At 45.3% G+C, this 23,646-nt stretch overlaps 2 protein-coding genes across 5 annotated transcripts in view; both read right to left on the bottom strand.

Moving 5' to 3' along the window:
- Positions 1-8,688, bottom strand: part of LOC138854784 (uncharacterized) — a 338,965-nt gene extending 330,277 nt beyond the window's left edge. The window contains exon 1 of the mRNA XM_070099840.1: positions 7,631-8,688. Within this exon, the coding sequence (XP_069955941.1) occupies positions 7,662-8,576 (915 nt within the window). The 5' untranslated portion in view covers positions 8,577-8,688 and the 3' untranslated portion in view covers positions 7,631-7,661. The remainder of the gene's footprint in view (positions 1-7,630) is intronic.
- The window catches only part of LOC128701821 (phytanoyl-CoA dioxygenase, peroxisomal), a 193,197-nt gene extending 170,050 nt beyond the window's left edge, over positions 1-23,147 (bottom strand). For 2 of the 4 annotated variants that reach the window (XM_070099843.1, XM_070099846.1), the window contains exon 1: positions 22,892-23,147. The gene's annotated coding sequence lies outside the window, so the exon portion shown is untranslated. The remainder of the gene's footprint in view (positions 1-22,891) is intronic. The other 2 variants (XM_070099841.1, XM_053795733.2) reach the window with 2 other exon arrangements.
- Positions 23,148-23,646: the final 499 nt, after the last annotated feature.

Raw genomic sequence — 23,646 nt, 5'->3', positions numbered from 1 at the left:
ATCGCCCCTCTACTCAGAAGTCCAAAAAATCCACATTGCTCAACTCTTCTTTGCCCCTTCCCTCCCTTCTTCCACCTCCACACTTTACCTTTCCAGTCTCTGTACCTAGTTCTTCCCCTCTCTCTGGCTCTATTACAAGTGTGGAGATTCACCCTCCTCCTCGTACTATGCCTTCCACCCCCGTCCCCTCCCAAGTTTCTCCCTCTTTTGCCACCTCCCAGGTTTCTGCCTCTTCTGTCCCCCCCTACACTTCATCTCCAGTCCCTTACACTCTTCCCTCCCCCTCTACTTTGGTACAGTCCATTACTGTCCCAATCTTTACTCACCCTCCTCCTTCTATCTCCAATATGGTCTCCCATACATCTTTGAATTCAGAAACACTTGAAGCCATTTCAGAATATATTGCAGAGACTAAACCTTCAATGGACACTGATTCACTTCCTGTTCCTTCTCTTCCCTCTCCTCCATCTTCACAACCCCATTCTTCGCAACGCTCCGTTCCTTCGCTACTTGAACGTCTCCCAATGCCACCACACGTTGACTTTTCTAACCCCTCTAGTCCGTAGGTGCCTTTACCTACAGATTCCTGATATTTTCTTCATCGCCATTCATGGCCTATTTACAGTGGAATATCCGCGGCCTCAGGGGTAATCGGGGTGAGCTTCAGATGTTGCTTTCCAGGTTTTCCCCTGTTGGTGCTTGCTTACAAGAACCAAAATTACACTCGGCTGTTTTCCAACCTATCTCAGGCTATAATTTATTGTATTCTTCGGATCCTTTCTCAGATGGGACCTTTAATGAAAGTGCCCTTCTTCTACGCAATGATATTCCGTACTGTCAACTATTTGTCCATACCTCGCTGCATTACACTGCAGCCCGTATCCACTTGAATAAGTGGTTTACAATATGTTCTTTATATCTCTCTCCTTCTCGTGCATTTTCTATCCCAGACTTTGCCTTTCTTGTTTCATCCTTACCACCACCACTTCTGTTACTTGGTGATTTTAATGCCCACCATTTCCTCTGGGGGGGGGTCTCATTGTGACTCACGTGGCATTCAGTTGGAGGCTTTTCTTGCCTCTCACTCCCTCCATGTTTTAAATACGGGTACTCCCACCCATTTTGATCCTCGTACTCATACTCTCTCTTGCATCGATCTATCAGTCTGCTCTTCCTCCACTGCACTAGACTTCACCTGGTCTGTTCTACCAGACTTACATGACAGCGATCATTTTCCGATCATTCTTACTTCTCCTTCCTATTCACCACCTTTCCGTAGCCCTCGCTGGCAATTTGATCGGGCAAATTGGGATCTTTACTCACACCTCACTGCTTTTAGTGAGGTTCCTTCATCATCCTCCATTGATGAGCTCCTACACATCTTCTTGACATCAGTTTATACCGCAGCTTCTCATTCTATACCCCAAACCTCAGGCAGGCATTCTCAGAAGTGCGTGCCTTGGTGGTCTCCTGCTTGTGCTCATGCAGTACGTTTGAAACGTGCTGCATGGGGCAGGTACCGGTACAATAGAACCGCTGAGAGACTTCTTGATTTTAAGCAGAAGCGTGCGATCGCTCGCCGTGTCATCCGTGAAGCTAAACGCACTTGTTGGCGAGACTATGTTTCCACCATCACCTCTGCTTCTTCTATGAGTGCAGTCTGGAAAAAAGTGAGGAAATTGAGTGGTAAATACTCTCCTGACCCTGCTCCTGTTCTACGGGTCGCTGGTGTTGATGTAGCAAACCCTCTCGATGTTGCCATTGAACTTGGCACACATCTGGTCCATATTTCCCGAGGGCTCCATCTATGCCCCTCGTTTCTTTCCTCAAAGTCTGCCAGAGAGTTAGTACCCTTGGACTTTTCTACTCTTAGAGAAGAACAGTATAATGTGCCTTTTACACTTCAAGAACTGGAGGCAACGCTCTCAGCTTGCCGATCATCGGCAGCTGGGCCTGACGACATTCATATTCGTATGTTACAACATTTACATCGGTCAGCCCTTGTAGTCCTCTTACACCTCTTCAATCTTATTTGGGCACAAGGAGTTCTTCCCCAGCTGTGGAAATCTGCCATTGTTCTCCCTTTCCGCAAACCGGGTACTACAGGACATGATGCCTCCCACTATCGCCCCATCGCTCTTACTAGTGCAGTTTGCAAAGTGATGGAAAGCCTCGTAAATCGACGTTTAATGTGGTATTTAGAGACTCACAACAGTCTCTCCGCTAGTCAATATGGCTTTCGTAAGGGTCGTTCTACCATAGACCCCTTACTACGCTTGGATACGTATGTTCGTAATGCCTTTGCGAATAATCACTCAGTTATTGCCATATTTTTTGACCTTGAGAAGGCATATGACACAACTTGGAGGTATAATATTTTGGCCCAGGCCCATTCCTTAGGCCTCCGAGGCAATCTACCATCCTTCCTTAACCCTTTCAGGGTCCGTCCCGTAGATCTACGGCTGGTCAGTGAGTGTCCAAACCGTAGATCTACGCCAAAATTCTAGCGCCGTCAAATTTAGCGCGAAAGCGCTCATAGGCCTACATATGAGAGAATGGGTCTGCGCCGTGGGTGTGCGCCATAAACAAAAAATCTAGGCGCCTGCATAGCATTGTGGGAACGCCGGCTCAGTCACCCTTGTTCACCATGTCTCGTCGCAAGTCAGCTCTCACTCCCCGGAAAATTGGGACTCTCCTCTTCCTATCTGATAGTTCTGACACTGATGGAAGTGGAAATGAAGACGAATTCTACGGCTTTGATCAGTTAGTGACCGAAAATAATGACCAGGATATCGATAATAGTGCAGAAAACCCCGACGATCCTCGACCTTCTACCTCTGGTGTGGGCACTCGTGACTCACGGTCGGGTGTTCCTAAACGTAAGAGAAAACTAATATTTTCCCGTGGCCTGGCCTCTGACTTCAGTAATGACGATGATTCTGACGTGGATTGTGATTTTATTGCGCTCGACGATCATTCGAGTAGTGATAGTGAGGAAACATATTCACCAGTGAAGCGTCGGTATGTTCGCCGCTGCATGCGCTCGGGTAGTGTACCCTATGCTGTGCCCAGGGGACGGAGTTCATCCCGGAGTACATCCCGGAGTACATCCCGTGGCCCTACACCCGTTTTAGGTAGTGATAGTGAGGATGATGTGGCTACACTTGGCATGGATGGGCCACAGACATCAGTGGATGGTGTTAGTGGGGCTGGTGGTGGTAGTGGCACCGCCATGCGTGACTCGCTGTGCCACGCGGGAACCCACGCTGCTGACTCATCAGTTCAAGGACAAAGCGGAGCGTCACCCACCAGCCCGCCACAACCACCCGTACAACCAGCCTATGATGTCCAGTATCCACCAGCAAACCGTATCTGGGATTGGCAGCAAAATCCCAATTTTGTTCCCAGCCCTCACCACTTTGATGACTCACAAAGTGGAATTCTACCTACCTGTCCCCTTGGAACCACGGCCAATGAACTGGAATTCTTTGAATTATTCTTTGACAAGCCATTGATGGAAATTATTGTCAGGGAAAGTAATAAGTATTTTCAGTACACCATGGCAAATACGATCTTATCACCACAGTCAAGACTACACAGGTGGAAAGAGACGACTGTTGCAGAAATGTATTTGCTTTTTGCAACAATAATGCTTATGCCTCACGTCTATAAGCATAATATAAAAGCATACTGGTCCACAGATCGGCTAATTTGTACCCTATCCTTCAGTGAAATAATACCAGTGAACAGGTTTATCTTACTGTTACGTATGTTGCACTTCTCTGACAAAACCAGGCCTGACAGAAGTGACAGGTTATACAAGATTAGAAATGTTTTCATGTATCTCAAACAAAAGTTCAGGATATACTTTTATCCATTCAAGAATCTTGTAATTGACGAGTCTTTGATTTTGTTCAAAGGTAGACTGTCATTCAAGCAGTATATACCGAGCAAGAGGAACCGCTTTGGTATAAAATTGTTTGTACTCTGTGATTGTGACAGTGGCCTGGTGTTGGATATTGTCGTATACACGGGTAGTAAAACATTGAAAGATACCAAGATGTTATTGGGTATATCAGGTGACGTAGTGAGAAACATGATGGCACCTTATCTTGGTAAGGGCCATACATTATATACCGATAACTGGTACACAAGCCCATTACTCAGTGATTTCATGCGAGTGAACAAGACAGATGTGTGTGGCACAGTGCGTTCTAATCGTAAACATATGCCCAGGCTCAACGCAGGTGTTCGTGGTGATGACGTGCAGGTGTTTACTGCCAATGACATCATGGCATTACGGTGGCATGACAAACGAGATGTCACATTGTTGACAACCATTCACCGTAATGAAATGCAAGACAGTGGCAAAGTTGATCGAGTGACTAATGAACGTATTCGAAAACCAGTGACAGTGATTGATTATACACAAAACATGCGCTTGGTTGACAAGTGTGACATGCAGATTGGTTTTGTTGACTGTGTTCGTAAGAGTTACAAGTGGTACATGAAACTTTTCTTCCATCTCATGGACATTTCAATGCTGAATGCATATAATATGTACCAAATAAAGACTGGTAACAGACCACCGTATGGTGAATTTTGTTTGTCTGTTGTCAGACAACTCATAATGAAGTACCAGGTAACAACACCTGCAATACAACATGGTCCTCGAATTCATCACAATATACCCAAGCGTTTGAGAAGAGAAGGTGATCATTTCATAATACAGCTTCCTTCAACTCAAAAGAAATTTGCTCAGAAGAGATGCATTGTCTGTGCACAAACAAAACGACGGCAACAAAGACGCAAAGACACTCGGTTTATGTGTGAGGAATGTAAGGTGCCTCTGTGCATGGTGCCTTGTTTCAAGGAGTTCCACAAGCTCCAGCAGTTCTAAAACCATGTCCAGTGATTGTAAATATGTAAATATATGATAGAACATTAGTATTATACAATATTTGTGCATGTTTATTGTAATAAACAACAGTGGTAAACAATAATATGATAATAACTTTAGTTCGGTTATTGTGTTCAATACAGTGAGTTTATATATATACATTATATACAGTATTGGTCTCTCAGGCCCCAAATGTTAGTAGGAATAGAAAAAAATTGGAAAAGAAAAGAAAAAACAACTAAAACCACAAAATAATGTAATGCGCTTATGTGGAATTCGTCGATGTTGCCGCCACCACATCATTTTTGACAAACTTCTTGGCACTGTATCTCGGTAAGTACTGATCAGATTTTTTTTTTTTGTCTTATTACCTTCACAAAAATATGCTCTTTAATTCTGTAAGAAAAAATAATTTTTTTTTTTTTCAAAATTTCTTGGACACTGGTGCGTGACTTCAGATTTTGGCCTTGGACCCTGAAAGGGTTAAGAACTTTTTAACTGACAGACATTTCCGTGTTCGAGTCAATAATGTTCTTTCCCCGGACTTCGTCCAAGCTGAAGGTGTCCCTCAGGGATGTGTTCTAAGCACAACACTGTTTCTCCTTGCTATAAATGATTTGGCCTCTGTTCTTCCACCAAATATTTGGTCATCACTCTATGTTGATGACTTCGCTACTGCTTGTGCAGGCGCTGACTGTCACCTTATTGCAGTTTCTCTCCAGCATGCGGTCGACCGTGTTTCCACTTGGGCCACCACGCATGGGTTTAAATTTTCAAGTACCAAAACTCACCAAATTACTTTCACTAGACGCTCTGTTATCTCCGATCATCCTTTGTATCTCTATGGCTCCCGTATCCCCGAACGTGATACAGTCAGGTTTCTAGGCCTTCTCTTTGACCGTCGGTTATCCTGGAAACCTCACATTACCTCTCTGAAGGCAACTTGTCACAGCCGGCTAAACCTTCTTAAAACCCTTGCTCATCTTTCATGGGGAGCTGATCGTCGAACTCTGCTTCTCCTACATTCAGCCCTCGTTTTATCGAAACTTGATTATGGTGACCAGATTTATTCCGCGGCCTCTCCTGCTACTCTCTCTAGCCTTAACTCTATCCATCACCAAGGCTTACGTTTGTGCCTTGGTGCTTTTCGCTCTTCCCCTGTTGAGAGCCTCTATACAGAAGCAAATGTTCCATCCTTGTCTGATCGCCGTGATGCCCATTGCCTTCGCTACTATGTACGCTCTCACAATCTACACAATCCTTCCATTTATAGAATGGTCACCGATATTAGTAGACATTCTTTATTCGTTCACCGCCCCTGTTTGCTCCGTCCCTTTTCTCTTCGCCTACATTCACTCTTGTCTTCCCTTCAGTTCCCACCTTTATATGTTCATGTAGCATCTCACTTTTCCCTACCCCCCTGGGAAGTTCCAGCTGTTCGGGTCTGTTCTTTCTCACTCCCTTGCTCGAAAGCTCAACTGCCTACGGTGGCTTCCCGCTCCCTTTTCTTGATCACTTCCACTCCCATTCTCATGCCACCACTGTGTACACAGATGGCTCTAAGTCTTCAGACGGCGTCGGATTCGCAGCAGTGTTTCCGGACAGCGTCGTGCGGGGGCATTTACTATCTTCAGCTAGCATTTTTACTGCTGAACTGTATGCCATTCTTGCAGCACTTATTTGTATCGCATCTATGCCTGTGTCATCATTTGTAGTAGTCTCAGACTCCCTTAGTGCTCTACAGGCTATACAAAAATTAGATACATCTCATCCCCTAGTTCTCCATATCCAACTTTGGCTATGCCGTATCTCTACCAAACATAAAGATATTGTTTTTTGTTGGGTCCCTGGTCATGTCGACATACAGGGCAATGAACAGGCAGACACTGCTGCGCGGTCAGCAGTGCATGACCTACCAATTTCCTATCGAGGTGTTCCATTTCTGGACTATTTTGCTGCAATAGCTACCCACCTTCGCACCCGTTGGCAACAACGTTGGTCAACTCTGCTCAGTAACAAACTTCATTCTATTAAACCGAGCATAGGTTACTGGCCGTCTTCTTGTCATCAGTGCCGAGGTTGAGAGACCACTCTCTCCCGCCTTCGCATTGGCCACACTCGTCTTACTCATGGGTATCTCATGGAGAGGCACCCTGTTCCTCTCTGTGAGCAGTGTCAAGTTCCAGTATCGATTAGCCACATTCTGTTAGACTGCCCTCTCTATCAACGAGCACGCAGAATTTACCTCCAACGTCGTCTTCGTTCTACTACTCTCTCTTTACCTTCCCTTCTTGCTGATGGACCCTCCTTTAATCCTGACTCTCTCATTGACTTCTTGACAACGACTGATTTACTCCACAAACTCTGATGATACTTTTCGCACTCCCCTCAGCCCTTTCTAGTTCAGTCTCTTGCTGCCCTTTACCCTTTCACCATCCACTACCCCGCTGTTATCCGTAACCTATTACTCATCCATCTCCCTTTTGCCACCTGATGCCCTCGCTTCCTTCCTGCCCTGCAGCGCTGTATAGTCCTTGTGGCTTAGCGCTTCTTTTTTTATTATAATAATAATCATGAATATTACTATGCCTTTCATTCTATCAATTGATACCAAGACTCAGCTAATAAAACCATTAAACCCACCCCAGAAAATGCATGAAAGTTGCTGTTTTAAACCAAACACAAGGTTTGCTTTTACCATCATGAACTGCATGGGACAGGATTTTTTACACTGGAGTTTACCTGGAGAGAGTTTCGGGGGTCAACGCCCCCGCGGCCCGGTCTGTGACCAGGCCTCCTGGTGGATCAGCGCCTGATCAACCAGGCTGTTGCTGCTGGCTGCACGCAAACCAACGTACGAGCCACAGCCCGGCTGATCAGGAACTGACTTTAGGTGCTTGTCCAGTGCCAGCTTGAAGACTGCCAGGGGTCTGTTGGTAATCCCCCTTATGTGTGCTGGGAGGCAGTTGAACAGTCTCGGGCCCCTGACACTTATTGTATGGTCTCTTAACGTGCTAGTGACACCCCTGCTTTTCATTGGGGGGATGGTGCATCGTCTGCCAAGTCTTTTGCTTTCGTAGTGAGTGATTTTCGTGTGCAAGTTCGGTACTAGTCCCTCTAGGATTTTCCAGGTGTATATAATCATGTATCTCTCCCTCCTGCGTTCCAGGGAATACAGGTTTAGAAACCTCAAGCGCTCCCAGTAATTGAGGTGTTTTATCTCCGTTATGCGCGCCGTGAAAGTTCTCTGTACATTTTCTAGGTCGGCAATTTCACCTGCTTTGAAAGGTGCTGTTAGAGTGCAGCAATATTCCAGCCTAGATAGAACAAGTGACCTGAAGAGTGTCATCATGGGCTTGGCCTCCCTAGTTTTGAAGGTTCTCATTATCCATCCTGTCATTTTTCTAGCAGATGCGATTGATACAATGTTATGGTCCTTGAAGGTGAGATCCTCCGACATAATCACTCCCAGGTCTTTGACGTTGGTGTTTCGCTCTATTTCGTGGCCAGAATTTGTTTTGTACTCTGATGAAGATTTAATTTCCTCATGTTTACCATATCTGAGTAATTGAAATTTCTCATCGTTGAACTTCATATTGTTTTCTGCAGCCCACTGAAAGATTTGGTTGATGTCCGCCTGGAGCCTTGCAGTGTCTGCAATGGAAGACACTGTCATGCAGATTCGGGTGTCATCTGCAAAGGAAGACACGGTGCTGTGGCTGACATCCTTGTCTATGTCGGATATGAGGATGAGGAACAAGATGGGAGCTAGTACTGTGCCTTGTGGAACAGAGCTTTTCACCGTAGCTGCCTCGGACTTTACTCTGTTGACGACTACTCTCTGTGTTCTGTTAGTGAGGAAATTATAGATCCATCGACCGACTTTTCCTGTTATTCCTTTAGCGCGCATTTTGTGCGCTATTACGCCATGGTCACACTTGTCGAAGGCTTTTGCAAAGTCTGTATATATTACATCTGCATTCTTTTTGTCTTCTAGTGCATTTAGGACCTTGTCGTAGTGATCCAGTAGCTGAGACAGACAGGAGCGACCTGTTCTAAACCCATGTTGCCCTGGGTTGTGTAACTGATGGGTTTCTAGATGGGTGGTGATCTTGCTTCTTAGGACCCTTTCAAAGATTTTTATGATATGGGATGTTAGTGCTATTGGTCTGTAGTTCTTTGCTGTTGCTTTACTGCCCCCTTTGTGGAGTGGGGCTATGTCTGTTGTTTTTAGTAACTGAGGGACGACCTCCGTGTCCATGCTCCCTCTCCATAGGATGGAAAAGGCTCGTGATAGGGGCTTCTTGCAGTTCTTGATGAACACAGAGTTCCATGAGTCTGGCCCTGGGGCAGAGTGCATGGGCATGTCATTTATCGCCTGTTCGAAGTCATTTGGCGTCAGGATAACATCGGATAGGCTTGTGTTAATCAAATTTTGTGGCTCTCTCATAAAAAATTCATTTTGATCTTTGACTCTCAGTCTGGTTAGCGGCTTGCTAAAAACTGAGTCATATTGGGACTTGAGTAGCTCACTCATTTCCTTGCTGTCATCTGTGTAGGACCCATCTTGTTTAAGTAGGGGCCCAATACTGGGCGTTGTTCTCGATTTTGATTTGGCATAGGAGAAGAAATACTTTGGGTTTCTTTCGATTTCATTTATAGCTTTTAGTTCTTCCCTCGATTCCTGACTCCTAAAGGATTCTTTTAGCTTAAGTTCGATGCTTGCTATTTCTCTGACCAGTGTCTCCCTGCGCATTTCAGATATATTGACCTCTTTTAGCCGCTCTCTTATTCTTTTCCGTCGCCTGTAAAGGGAGCGCCTGTCTCTTTCTATTTTACATCTACTCCTCCTTTTTCTTAGAGGAATAAGCCTTGTGCATACATCGAGTGCCACCGAGTTAATCTGTTCTAGGCATAAGTTTGGGTCTGTGTTGCTTAGTATATCTTCCCAGCTTATATCGGTTAGGACTTGGTTTACTTGGTCCCACTTTATGTTTTTGTTATTGAAGTTGAATTTGGTGAATGCTCCCTCGTGACTAGTCTCATTTTGTCGGTCTGGGGCTCCTCGCATACATGTCTGAACCTCAATTATGTTGTGATCTGAGTATATTGTTTTTGATATGGTGACATTTCTTATCAGATCATCATTTTTAGTGAATATGAGGTCTAGTGTATTCTCCAGTCTAGTAGGCTCTATTATTTGCTGGTTTAAATTGAATTTTGTGCAGAGATTTAAAAGCTCGTGTGAGTGTGAGTTTTCATCAGAGCTGCCTCCTGGTGTTATTACTGCAACAATATTATTTGCTATATTCCTCCATTTTAGGTGCCTTAAGTTGAAATCCCCCAGGAGCAAGATGTTGGGTGCAGGAGCTGGAAGATTTTCCAGACAGTGGTCAATTTTTAACAGCTGTTCCTGGAATTGCTGGGATATTGCATCCGGAGGCTTGTAGACTACCACAATGACTAGGTTTTGGTTCTCGACCTTTACTGCTAAAACTTCCACTACGTCATTTGAGGCATTAAGCAGTTCTGTGCAAACAAGTGACTCTGCAATGTACAGGCCAACCCCCCCCTTTTGCCTGTTAACTCTGTCACATCTGTATAGGTTGTAACCTGGGATCCATATTTCATTGTCCAAGTGATCCTTTATGTGGGTCTCAGTGAAAGCCGCGAACATTGCCTTTGCCTCTGCAAGCAGTCCACGGATGAAAGGTATTTTGTTGTTTGTTGCTGGCTTTAGACCCTGTATATTTGCAAAGAAGAATGTTATCGGACTGGTGGTATTGTTGGTACTGGGGGGGGATTTTTTTTCCGGCATTAGTATCTGTATCTGTTGGTTTGGAGTGGAGGCCATCGACTGTGGTTCCACTCCAGGAATGACTGGATTTGGTGTACGATTTCTGCCATTTCCTGCCAGTTTTTTTTCCTTCCTGGCACTAAAAAACCTCTCCCTCTTGAGTGGCTGTGGCTACCCAGGTTTTCCCATGGCCTGGATGTTTTGTATCTTTTTGTCCCCTTTAGATGGTATGCCTGGCAATTTAAGTTATAGCACAGTCTTTCCTGTACTGAAGAGGTACACATTTCAGGGTGAAAAAGCTTACAGGAAGGGAGTTTGCATTTTCCTGTTGTCATATGGGCATGGCATTTTCTAGGGTGGTCATAGTTGCACGTCCCATCTGTTTTTCCAGATTTCCCATGCCAGCAGATACCAAGTGCATAGTATGTGCACAGGCTTGGTTTCCGCTTGCCTTGGGTTTCTGTGACTGTATTCCCTGTTGGTGCATGTTTCCCTGTCTTACTTCTATCATCCCTAGCACCAACAATGGAGCTCCCACCAGTTGTTTTTGGTAATTTATCCTCACTATTGCTATTGGAGTCCTCTTGTTTGCTATTTCCTGCGGTATTTCTAGTTTGCAATATTGGTTTTATCTTATCTTTGACTACACTTGTTTCCCTACTATGGCTCCTATCCCCTATGTGGTCATTTATATGTATTCCTTCCTGCGTATAATTCCCGACTACCTGGACAAAATCTCCAGCTTCATCATTACTGTCTCCCAGGACAGTATCTCCCGCTTCACCATTTCTGTCTCCCAGGACAGCACCTCCAGCTTCACCATTACTGTCTCCCAGGACAGCACCTCCAGCTTCACCATTACTGTCTCCCAGGACAGCACCTCCAGCTTCACCATTACTGTCTCCCAGGACAGCACCTCCAGCTTTACTATTACTGTCTCCCAGGACATCACCTCCAGCCTTACAGTTTGTGGCTACATGGCCAGTATCAAGGGCAGTACCATTCAGCCCAGACTTTTTATGTTCCCATCTGTTGTAGAAAGCTTCCAGGTTTTCTATGAAAGCAGCTTTGATGTTGTCCTCTTTTAATACCCTTGTGATTTTAGTCCACAGATTTTCCTCATTTGGGCATACCCAGAAACACTTCTCTGTTTTAATACTGCTTGTAGCTAGTTCTGGGATATCTGCACAAGGGGCGTGACACCAATTTCCACAAAAATGACAGTTTATCCATGTGGAGGCCCGTTTGACTGACCACAGACTACACACAGCTTCATAATGATTTGAATGGTTGATTTACTGCAATTCTACTAGCAACCTCTTGAATATTATATTAATAACCTTAAATGAAGCTCTAGCTATTTGTATTTCTGTTTCTAACTCTTTTTGTATATTGGACAGCTTACCGTCACGTTCCTGATTTATAATGTTTGTGTTTATAAGGCGCCTACAACCCCATCCGTTTACAGTCTGCTTTATTGTCCAACGAAACTGTTTGAAACCAGTCCCGGGTTCGGACCAGTCAAGGGTTCGGACCAGTCAAGGGTTCGGACCAGTCAAGGGTTCGGACCAGTCAAGGGTTTGGACCAGTCGATCTGCTCTGATCAGTGGGTCACTTATTTAAAACATACTGGTCGGTGATTTGAGCTAACACATGAAGGATCTACTGGAAATTTTCTACCCGAGTAATATGTGATTTGACTGATACAAAAGTATAACTTGCGTGTTGAAGAGCCGGTGATATCTGGCAGCTCCTACAATGACGAACGGTCGCCTCCTTGTTTATCAATCGCTGTATCTGGCTTTTCTATTTTTTTTTTTTTTTTTTTTCGGCTCCACCGCAATAAATGCTATATTATCACTATAGTTGACTGGTGCAAATTTAGGAGGAAGGACGCTTTTTCTGTAGTAATAATTGCTTCTCGTTGTGTATAATGCGACCGCTGGTAACTACAGGTTATATGAAATTCACAGTAACGTCTCGTATTTCAAGAAAAGAAACTAATGAAAGTCACTCCACTCCACTAAGTACCATTATAATACTGGTTAGTTGCTACTACAACACTGTATTCTGCTATTCACTGGTATCACTAGATTATATGCGAGTACACTAGCAGGCCAGGAAGATTATTAAAAACAGCTGACCTGTGGTAAGTTTCTGGCGACTTCTGGCACCTTCCTCTATAGGCTTATCCCTTCATTTACAAATTCACCTGTTTTCAAATGACACTTTAGCCTTTATCAACAATATACTAGGGAGCCACTGTAGTATACACTATACACTATGTATACTCAATGATATCAGGGAGACTTTCTTTCCTCTGACATGAAAAGTTCAATTATTATTATTTTTTTCCACACGGGACATAGGCCTATGATTCCCCTCTGGCAGTAAACTCTGCTACGCAGTGCACACTAATTCTCCTTTTTTGACTCAGTATATAATGTTTTCCGCCCAAGATTGGTTCCAGGCGCTAGAGGGATGTATCGTATAGGATTGATGACACAAATTAAAGTTCTAGCACGTAAGAGCGACCGTGAAACACGAGAAAAACCGGGAGCACAACGAGGCACGCTGATACCTCTATAACAATCCTAACCAGCCTGATAAGAAGGGCAAAAAAATTGTATTATGAGAACAGATTATCCAACTTACGAGGTGATATAAAAAAGACCTGGAAGACCCTATCAGAAATTCTGGGAACAAAAAAGATATCACGACATAGCGAAATAAAATTAGCAAAATCAGATGAACCCCAACTCCCACCAACAGAAACAGCAAACAGACTCAATGATTTCTTCTCCACTATAGGTCAAAACCTTGCCAATAATATCCCAAGCTCAGATACCCCACCAAATGACTACCTCACTGGCAACTACCCGAACACACTGTTCCTAGCTCCGACTAACCCATACCCATACTGTGCACACTCACTGTACAGACCCATTTTCCCATGTCTGGGACAAAATTTACAGCTCACAGTATATTTGAAGGAGCACTGCTTAAAACATAGATCTATGTGAGCAACATTAGCATCAATGACATAGATCTACACAGGAGACAGTGCAATGGTTAAATCTCATTAGACAAGTAATTTATGAACCATAAGGGTTTAGTACTCAAAGGGAATATAATATTAATAATAATAGTAATAGTAAAAATAATCCATATAGTACATATGGCTTCATTTTATAAACTGCAAGGTTTGTTCATGACTACTTAATGAAGTAGTTTGATGTCACCTCGACTAGTTCATGTGATAAATATTTTTTTTTTAAATTTTATATTGAAAATATTAACCCCTTTCAGGGCCCAGAGGCCAAATTTCAAGTGCACACCAGTGTCCAAGAATTTTCAAAAAATAATTTTGCTATTTTTCTTATGAAATGGTAGAGAATCTTTTTCTGAAGGTAATAAAACAAAAAGTACGAAATTTGACGGAAAATTGACGAAATTATGCTCTCGTAAATTTTGATGTGTCAGCAATATTTACGCATTGGCGATTTTGCCGACTTTGACTCCCATTTTAGGCCAATTACATTATTCCAGTCAACCAAATTATTAGCTATTTCACTAGTATTACTTCTATTCTATCGATTGAGCACAAGAAATCGCCAACTCAACTGTTTCAACTACAAAATAAAGTGATTGGAAATTGGTAATTTGGCCAATTTAGTGCAAAGTTCAAAATATTCCAATTTCAAAATAGGGTCCAGAATAAACAATGCAGGCATTCCTGGCACTAAACTAACATTTCCTCTGTTCATTAGTTATGTTTTCAGGCTTTACAAGTGAATTCCATTTTGATTTTTAATTCATATAATGAATTTTTATTCAAACCAAAAAATAGAAGATTTACTGTAATGTAATATTGTAATAATTGTGTAAATAATATCAGCACATATGTGAACGTATATTAGACCCACCAGCTGGCATATATTAGAAGTGTGAGGTCATTTGTTTACTCTTGCACATCGGCAAAAATTAAACATTTCCACTACTTTGAGCTCAGTTTCAAGCCATTTTCAGTACTAAAACCAATCAAAATCATCTCTATTTCTGTTATACATCTTTCATTCTATCAAATGAGATCGAGAAATCGAAAATACAACTATAAAAAACATACGAAAAAACACTGCAAAGTTGCTGTTTTAATCGAAAATTACGGTCTCAGTTCTTTTTCTCTCATTATGCACTGTGTGCTGCAGGATTTGTTTTATGTGGTGCACACATACCACATAGATGTATTCTCTCATATCTAGGCCCAAATTTACCAGTCACAGCTTTTCAGAGTGAGCTGAGCTCATGGCGTAGACCTACGGTTTGGACCCTCAACGTAAAGCCGTAGATCTATGGCACGGACCCTGAAAGGGTTAATATCAGTTAAATAATTAACAGCAATATTGAGCATGGTGGTATCTTGAGCTATCTTAGTAAAATAGTTTAGTTTTGAGTTACACTGAAAAATTTGAGATCTAATATGCATACAACTGACATGCATGGGTGGGCCTCAACCCACAGGCAAGACAGGGTGATGCAAGGGTCTTACCTGGAGTATACCTGGAGACGGTTTCAGGGGTCAACACCCCCGCAGCCTAGGCCAGTCTGTAACCAGGCCTTGTGGTGGATCAGGGCCTGATCAACCAGGCTGTTACTGTTAGCCTTTAAATGGTGATGGTGGATGATGTGTTGGAGGTAACTGGGAGAGAGCAAGGTGGTGGACAAGAATGAGAAAAGATAAAAGGAAGGAAGGAAAACAGAGGAAGGGAGGGAGACTGTATGTGTACCAGGAGGCAGTTGGAGATTGCCACAAAAAGAATGTAAATATCATGTCTACATTTCTTTTACCAATCTCTGCCTGCTCTGCAATGCCTGTCCTGCCCTATGTGCCTTGCATGGTCCTACCTTGCCCAGCCCTCACCTGCCTTGCCCTGCATACCAGGCTTGCCCTGCCCTGCCGGCCTGGTTGTCCATCCCTGACTTGCCTGCCTGGTTGTCCATCCCTGTCCTGCCTGCCTGGTTGTCCATCCCTGTCCTGCCTGCCTGGTTGTCCATCCCTGTCCTGCCCTACCTGCTATGCCTGCTCTACATGTCCCAGCCTTCTTACCCTAGCTTGCCCAGCCTGCTTACAGTAGCTTGCCCTGCCTGCTCTTCCTTGCCATATCTCCCCTGGCTTGCCCTATCTGCTGTAATCTGCCTGGACAGGTGATGAATGGTTTTGAAAACTGACAAGTTGAAGAAGTGAGACTCTTATGCAACATATGGGAATCTTTACTGAAGAATCGTTTTGCCACACAGTGGCTTTATCAGTCCAATACAAAGAAGGAAGGTATAAGGAGGGGAGGAGTTTGAGGTAATCAGTCCCTCAACCTGGAATCGATATATTCAGTCCATCACTCTGGTAGGAAGTACAGCATAGGGCCAGAGAGGTGGCTTATATACTGCAGTCAGGTGAGTTGAAGCAGGAGGAGACAGAATCACAGTGGAACCATCCACTAGTGTAAGTAGGTCGTTGTCCAAAGGTTGGACAAGTGTTGAAGAATTCTTTGTATCAAAATCCCATGATGTTGCTGTGTCTGACAGATGTGATGTATGGTTTTGAAAACCGACAAGTTGAAGAACTGAGACACTTGTGCAACATATGGGAATCCTGCTTTGTATTGGACTGATGAAGCCACTGTGTGACAAAATATTTCTTCAATAAAAATTCCCATATGTTGCATAAGTGTCTCAGTTCTCCTGCCTGGACTGGGCTGGCCTGGCCTGGAATGGCCTGTCCTTCCCTGGCCTGCACTGCCCTGCCCCACCCTGCCAGATGTGGTCTACAAACCCTTCCCTGGCCTACCTTACCTCTTCTACCCTGTCCTGCCTCCTCTGGCTTGTCCTGCCCTGTCCTGCCACTTTACCTGGGCGTAAGCCAAAGAAAGATAGGCTCTGCTGTTGGGCGCCTATGCATCTGGATATTTCAAGCCGCAGCCTAGGTGTGTTTTGGCATTTCGAAACAAACTGCCGCAAAACCAGGGTTGTAGTTATGATAGTTTTGAGGTACAATAGATCTTCCATAACATATTAGTATCTCAACTCAAAGAACCAATGTGTTAAGTGTCCCTAAGGCTATTCCAAGAAATATGACATTACAGGACCCAATACTAGTGAGTGAGTGACACAAATAATGGACGATAGGCAATGCCAGACATGTATAGGACACCAGCTGGAGAGACAAAGATGCACATGGAACAGTGCCAGCCTGGGGAAAAAAAAGGGAGCCATGTCTCAACCCCCAACCACCCACGACTGTATCAACCACATGCACACAACTGGCACCACTGGCACCACCACCACATGAATCAGTCACAAATATCCAGCAGCCACTGCCAGACTGTGTCTGGGATTGACAAGTACAGTGGAAGCCTGCTGAATTGTACCCTGAAAGATGACTCAGACAAACTTGATTTCTTTGAATTTTATATTGATAAATGATGGTGATGCAAACCAAATGATACTACTAATACAATGCTGTATAATCCTATGGGTTTAGCGCTCCCCCATGATTATAATAATACTAATACAATGGCAAGCACATGTTTCTCTACCATCAAGAACTTTGCAAGTACAAAGACACAACTGTGGCTGAGATGCATCTGTCTTATTTCCATTGGGGTCTAATACATAAGTACAACATGGTACCTATTTACTGTTAGGTAACAGGGACAGGTGTAAGGAAATATATATGTGTCTTACATTGCCCATGGATCCTTTCATATGAAAATTATCCTCAGAATGAAACACTAAACCTGCATAAGTCATACAACTCTTGAAGAATGCAACACAATAATTAATACAGTATTATATTTATAAAGAAGCAATAAAGCCAGTGGGGCTCATACAGCACCTGTAGAATACAGCACCTGTAGAATGTGGGGTAATCAGTAATGTAATCATGAGAAAGCACTAAATATGTCAAAATTCAAATTCAAATTTTTATTTCTTTTATGCTGTACAAAGATAATTAAGTTCACATGAAACAAAACATTTTTAGGCCCAAAAGAAAGCCACTAAAATGTAATGCATTCTGTACAAACTAATCCTAATGCTTAAAGACTACTTAAAAATTAGACAGACTATTAAGCAGGACTTCTTATGCAGTTATAAAGCACTAACTTTGTTGGTTTATAAAGCACCTGGGATGGGAAGGTAATCAGGTTTGATTCATGGAAAGAGGGGGTAACTCCAATGCTCTGGATCAAGAGCATTTCACTGGGGTCATAGGCATGAAGGTGAATAATGTTAAAAAAATATTTCTCTTGTGTACACCTTTTGTGATGGCTACAGTGTGGGTGGCACAGTGTGGGTGGTACAGAGTGGGTGGCACAGTGTGGGTGGTACAGTGTGGGTGGCACAGTGTGGGTGGCACGGTGTGGGTGGTACAGTGTGGGTGGCACTGTGGGTGGCATGGTGTGGGTTGCACAGTGTGGGTGGTAGTGTGGGTGGCACAGTGTGGGTGGCACTGTGTGGGTGGCATAGTGTGGGTGGCACAGTGTGGGTGGCATAGTGTGGGTGGCATGGTGTGGGTGGCACAGTGTGGGTGGCACAGTGTGGGTGGTACAGTGTGGGTGGCACAGTGTGGGTGGCACAGTGTGGGTGGCACAGTGTGGATGGCAGTGTGGATGCCACTGTGGGTGGCAGAGTGTGGATGGTAGTGTGGATGCCAGTGTGGGTTGCACTGTGTGGATGGCAGTGTAGATCCTGGAGTTTACCTGGAGAGGGTTTTGGGGGTCAATGCCCCCGCAGCCCGGTCTTAGACCAGGCCTCATGGTGGATCAGGGTCTGACTCAATCAGGCTGTTACTGCTGGCGGCACGCAAGCTGATGTACGAACCACAGCCGGGTTGGTCAGGTACTGACTAGGTGCCTGTCCAGTGCCTTCTTGAAGACAGGCTGGGGTCTATTGGTAATCCCTCTTATGTATGCTGGGAGGCAACTGAACAGTCTTCGGCCCCGGACACTTATTGTATTGTCTCTCAGTGTACTCGTGGCGCCCCTGCTTTTCATCGGGGGAATGTTGCATCTCCTGCCTAGTCTTTTGCTTTAATATGGAGTGATTTTTATGTGCAGGTTTGGTACCAATCACTCCATGACCTTCCAAGCGTATATTATCATGTATCTCTCTCACCTGCGTTCGAGGGAATACAGATCAAGGACCTTCAACTGTTCCCAGTAGTTTAGGTGCCTTATCGCACTTATGTGTGCAACGAAAGTTCTTTGTACTCTCTCCAGGTCTGCAATGTCGCCAGCCCTGAAGGGGGTCGTTAGTGTACAGCAGTATTCCAGCCTAGAGAGCACAAGCGATTTGAAGAGAATTATCATGGGCTTGGCATCCCTAGTTTTGAAGGTTCTCATTATCCATCCTATCATTTTCCTAGCGGATGAGGTAGATACATTGTTGTGGTCTTTGAAGGCGAGATTTTCTGACATTATCACTCCCAGGTCCTTCACATTACTTTTCCGATGTATTGTATGGTTAGAATCTGTGGTATACCCGGACACATTTTTAATTTCTTCAAGTTTTCCATATATGAGTAGTTGAAATTTTTCCTTGTTGAACTTCATATTGTTTTGATTGGCTCATTCAAAGATTTGGTTGATGTCCACTTGGAGTCTCGCAGTGTCTTCGATGGAGGTCACTGCCATGATGATCCTGGTGTCATCCGCAAAGGAAGACACAGAGCTATGGCTTACATCTCTGTCTATGTCGGAAATGAGGATGAGGAATAGAATGGGAGCGAGTACTGTGCCTTGTGGAACAGAGCTTTTACCACTGCTGCCTGGGACTTTACTCTATTTACTATTACTCTTTGTGTTCTATTTGTCAGAAAGTTGTAGACCCATCTACCAACTTTTCCTGTTATTCCTATATCATGCATTTTGTGTGCTATTACACCATGGTCACACTTGCTGAAAGCTTTTGCAAAGTCTGTGTATACTACATCTGTATTTTGTTTATCCTCTACAGCATCCAGGACCTTGTCATAGTGGTCCAGTAGCTGGGACAGGCAGGAGCGACCTGCTCTAAACCCTTGTTGTCCTGGGTTGTGTAACTGATGGGTATCTAGGCGGTTGGTGATCTTGCTTCTTAGAACCCTATCAAAGATTTTTATGATATGGGATGTTAGTACTATCGGTCTGTAGTTCTTTGCAATTGCTTTACTGCCCCCTTTGTGGAGTGGGGCTATGTCTGTTGTTTTTAGTGTGTGTGAGATGACCCCTGTGTCCATTCTCCCTCTCCATAAAATGCTGAAGGCACGTGATAGGGACTTCTTGAAATTCTTGATGAACACGGAGTTTCATGAGTCTGGGTCTGGGGCAGAGTGCATGGGCATGTCATTAATTACCTCTTCAAAGTCTTGTGGAGTTATAATAATATCCAAGAGTTTTGGGATGACCAAATTTTGGGTTTTGTTCATAAAGAATTCATTTGGATTGTCGACCCTTAGTCTGGGCAGTGGCTCGCTGAACACTGAATCACATTGGGACTTTAGTATCTCACTATTTTCCTGGCTGTCATCTGTGTATGTAGCATCCCGCCTATTCAGGGGCCCAATACTGGATGTTTTTTTCCCTTAGATTTGGCATAAGAGAAGAAGTATTTTGGGTTTTTTCAATTTCCTTTATGACTTTTAGTTCTTCCTGTGATTCTTGTCTCCTATAAGATTCCTTCAGCTTAAGTTCAATATTTACAATTTCACTGACTAGTGCTTCCCTTCGTATTTCAGATATATTGACCCCACTCAGCAGCTCTGTGACTCTTCGCCTTCGTCTGGAGTTTACCTGGAGTAACGTCTGTATAGGAAACATTTCTCTCTTTCTAGTTTACACCTTCTCTTTCTTTTTCTAAATGGAATGTGTCTTGAGCAGATGTCAAGAACCACAGAATTCATTTTCTCAAGGCAGATGTTCGGGTCCGTGTTGTTTAGGATATCTTCCCAGCTTGTTTCATTTAGGACATGGTTTACTTGGTCCCATTGGATGCCAGTGTGGGTGGCACAGTGTGGATGCCAGTGTGGGTGGCACAGTGTGGATGCCAGTGTGGGTGGCACAGTGTGGATGGCAGTGTGGATGTCAGTGTGGGTGGCACAGTGTGGATGGCAGTGTGGATGTCAGTGTGGGTGGCACAGTGTGGATGGCAGTGTGGATGTCAGTGTGGGTGGCACAGTGTGGAAGGCAGTGCGGATGTCAGTGTGGGTGGCACAGTGTGGATGGCAGTGTGAATGCCAGTGTGGGTGGCACAGTGTGGATGGCAGTGTGGGTGGCACAGTGTGAATGGCAGTGTGGATGGTAGTGTGGATGTCAGTGTGGGTGGCACAGTGTGGATGGCAGTGTGGATGGCAGTGTGGGTGGCACAGTGTGGAAGGCAGTGCGGATGTCAGTGTGGGTGGCACAGTGTGGATGGCAGTGTGAATGTCAGTGTGGGTGGCACAGTGTGGATGGCAATGTGGGTGGCACAGTGTGAATGGCAGTGTGGATGTCAGTGTGGGTAGCACAGTGTGGATGGCAGTGTGGATGGCAGTGTGGGTGGCACAGTGTGGAAGGCAGTGTGGATGTCAGTGTGGGTGGCACAGTGTGGATGGCAATGTGGGTGGCACAGTGTGGATGGCAATGTGGGTGGCACAGTGTGGATGGCAGTGTGAATGTCAGTGTGGGTGGCACAGTGTGGATGGCAATGTGGGTGGCACAGTGTGAATGGCAGTGTGGATGTCAGTGTGGGTGGCACAGTGTGGATGGCAGTGTGGATGTCAGTGTGGATGGCACAGTGTGGATGGCAGTGTGGATGGTAGTGTGGGTGGCACAGTGTGGATGGCAATGTGGGTGGCAGTGTGGGTGGCACAGTGTGGAAGGCAGTGCGGATGGTAGTGTGGATGTCAGTGTGGGTGGCACAGTGTGGATGGCAGTGTGGATGGCAGTGTGGGTGGCACAGTGTGGAAGGCAGTGTGAATGTCAGTGTGGGTGGCACAGTGTGGATGGCAATGTGGGTGGCACAGTGTGAATGGCAGTGTGGATGTCAGTGTGGGTAGCACAGTGTGGATGGCAGTGTGGATGGTAGTGTGGATGTCAGTGTGGGTGGCACAGTGTGGATGGCAGTGTGGATGTCAGTGTGGGTGGCACAGTGTGGATGGCAGTGTGAATGTCAGTGTGGGTGGCACAGTGTGGATGGCAATGTGGGTGGCACAGTGTGAATGGCAGTGTGGATGTCAGTGTGGGTAGCACAGTGTGGATGGCAGTGTGGATGGTAGTGTGGATGTCAGTGTGGGTGGCACAGTGTGGATGGCAGTGTGGATGGCAGTGTGGGTGGCACAGTGTGGAAGGCAGTGCGGATGTCAGTGTGCGTGGCACAGTGTGGATGGCAGTGTGAATATCAGTGTGGGTGGCACAGTGTGGATGGCAATGTGGGTGGCACAGTGTGAATGGCAGTGTGGATGTCAGTGTGGGTAGCACAGTGTGGATGGCAGTGTGGATGGCAGTGTGGGTGGCACAGTGTGGATGTCAGTGTGGGTGGCACAGTGTGGATGGCAATGTGGGTGGCACAGTGTGGATGGCAATGTGGGTGGCACAGTGTGGATGGCAGTGTGAATGTCAGTGTGGGTGGCACAGTGTGGATGGCAATGTGGGTGGCACAGTGTGAATGGCAGTGTGGATGTCAGTGTGGGTGGCACAGTGTGGATGGCAGTGTGGATGTCAGTGTGGATGGCACAGTGTGGATGGCAGTGTGGGTGGCACAGTGTGGATGGCAGTGTGGATGTCAGTGTGGGTGGCACAGTGTGGATGGCAATGTGGGTGGCACAGTGTGAATGGCAGTGTGGATGTCAGTGTGGGTGGCACAGTGTGGATGGCAGTGTGGATGTCAGTGTGGGTGGCACAGTGTGGATGGCAGTGTGGATGTCAGTGTGGGTGGCACAGTGTGGATGGCAGTGTGGGTGGCACAGTGTGGATGGCAGTATGGATGTCAGTGTGGGTGGCACAGTGTGGATGGCAGTGTGGGTGGCACAGTGTGGGTGGCACAGTGTGGGTGGCACAGTGTGGATGGCACAGTGTGGGTGGCACAGTGTGGGTGGCACAGTGTGGGTGGTACAGTGTGGGTGGCACAGTGTGGGTGGCACAGTGTGGGTGGCATTATGAGAGAAAAGTAGTAATACTCACCTGTTATACTGACTAGTGTGGGTGGCAACAGTAGTGGGTGGCACAGTGTGGGTGGCAGCAGTAGTGGGTGGCACAGTGTGGGTGCCAACAGTAGTGGGTGGCACAATATAACGAGGCTTTATACTGGTGACCTTGGCACTGCTGAGATGCCATGAGCTTCTTCACTTAATTACCTATTACTGCCAGATAAGTTACCTTTCCCACCTGTCACCTGAGTTAATACACAGGTAAGTCACTCCACTACATCCTTATCAACAAATAAATACCTGTCATAACTCTTGGGATGTGTGGTAAATATTATCTTGTTTAGTCAACAGTTGTATGTTATTGTTGGGTTTAAGAGATGACGAGGACCGTATGAACCCATTCCAGAGGGTCATATGAACCCATTCCAGAGGGCCGTATGAACCCATTCCAGAGGGCCATATGAACCCATTCCAGAGGGCCGTATGAACCCATTCCAGAGGGCCGTATGAACCCATTCCAGAGGGCCATATGAACTCATTCCAGAGGGCTGTATGAACCCATTCCAGAGGGCCATATGAACCCATTCCAGAGGGCCGTATGAACCCATTCCAGAGGGCCGTATGAACCCATTCCAGAGGGCCGTATGAACCCATTCCAGAGGGCCATATGAACTCATTCCAGAGGGCCGTATGAACCCATTCCAGAGGGCCATATGAACCCATTCCAGAGGGCCGTATGAACCCATTCCAGAGGGCCGTATGAACCCATTCCAGAGGGCCATATGAACC

Source organism: Cherax quadricarinatus, chromosome 69, assembly GCF_038502225.1.
Source record: "Cherax quadricarinatus isolate ZL_2023a chromosome 69, ASM3850222v1, whole genome shotgun sequence".
NCBI lineage: Eukaryota > Metazoa > Arthropoda > Malacostraca > Decapoda > Parastacidae > Cherax > Cherax quadricarinatus.
The sequence above is the reverse complement of the archived record's forward strand: the minus strand, read 5'-3'. Positions and strand labels throughout refer to the sequence as shown.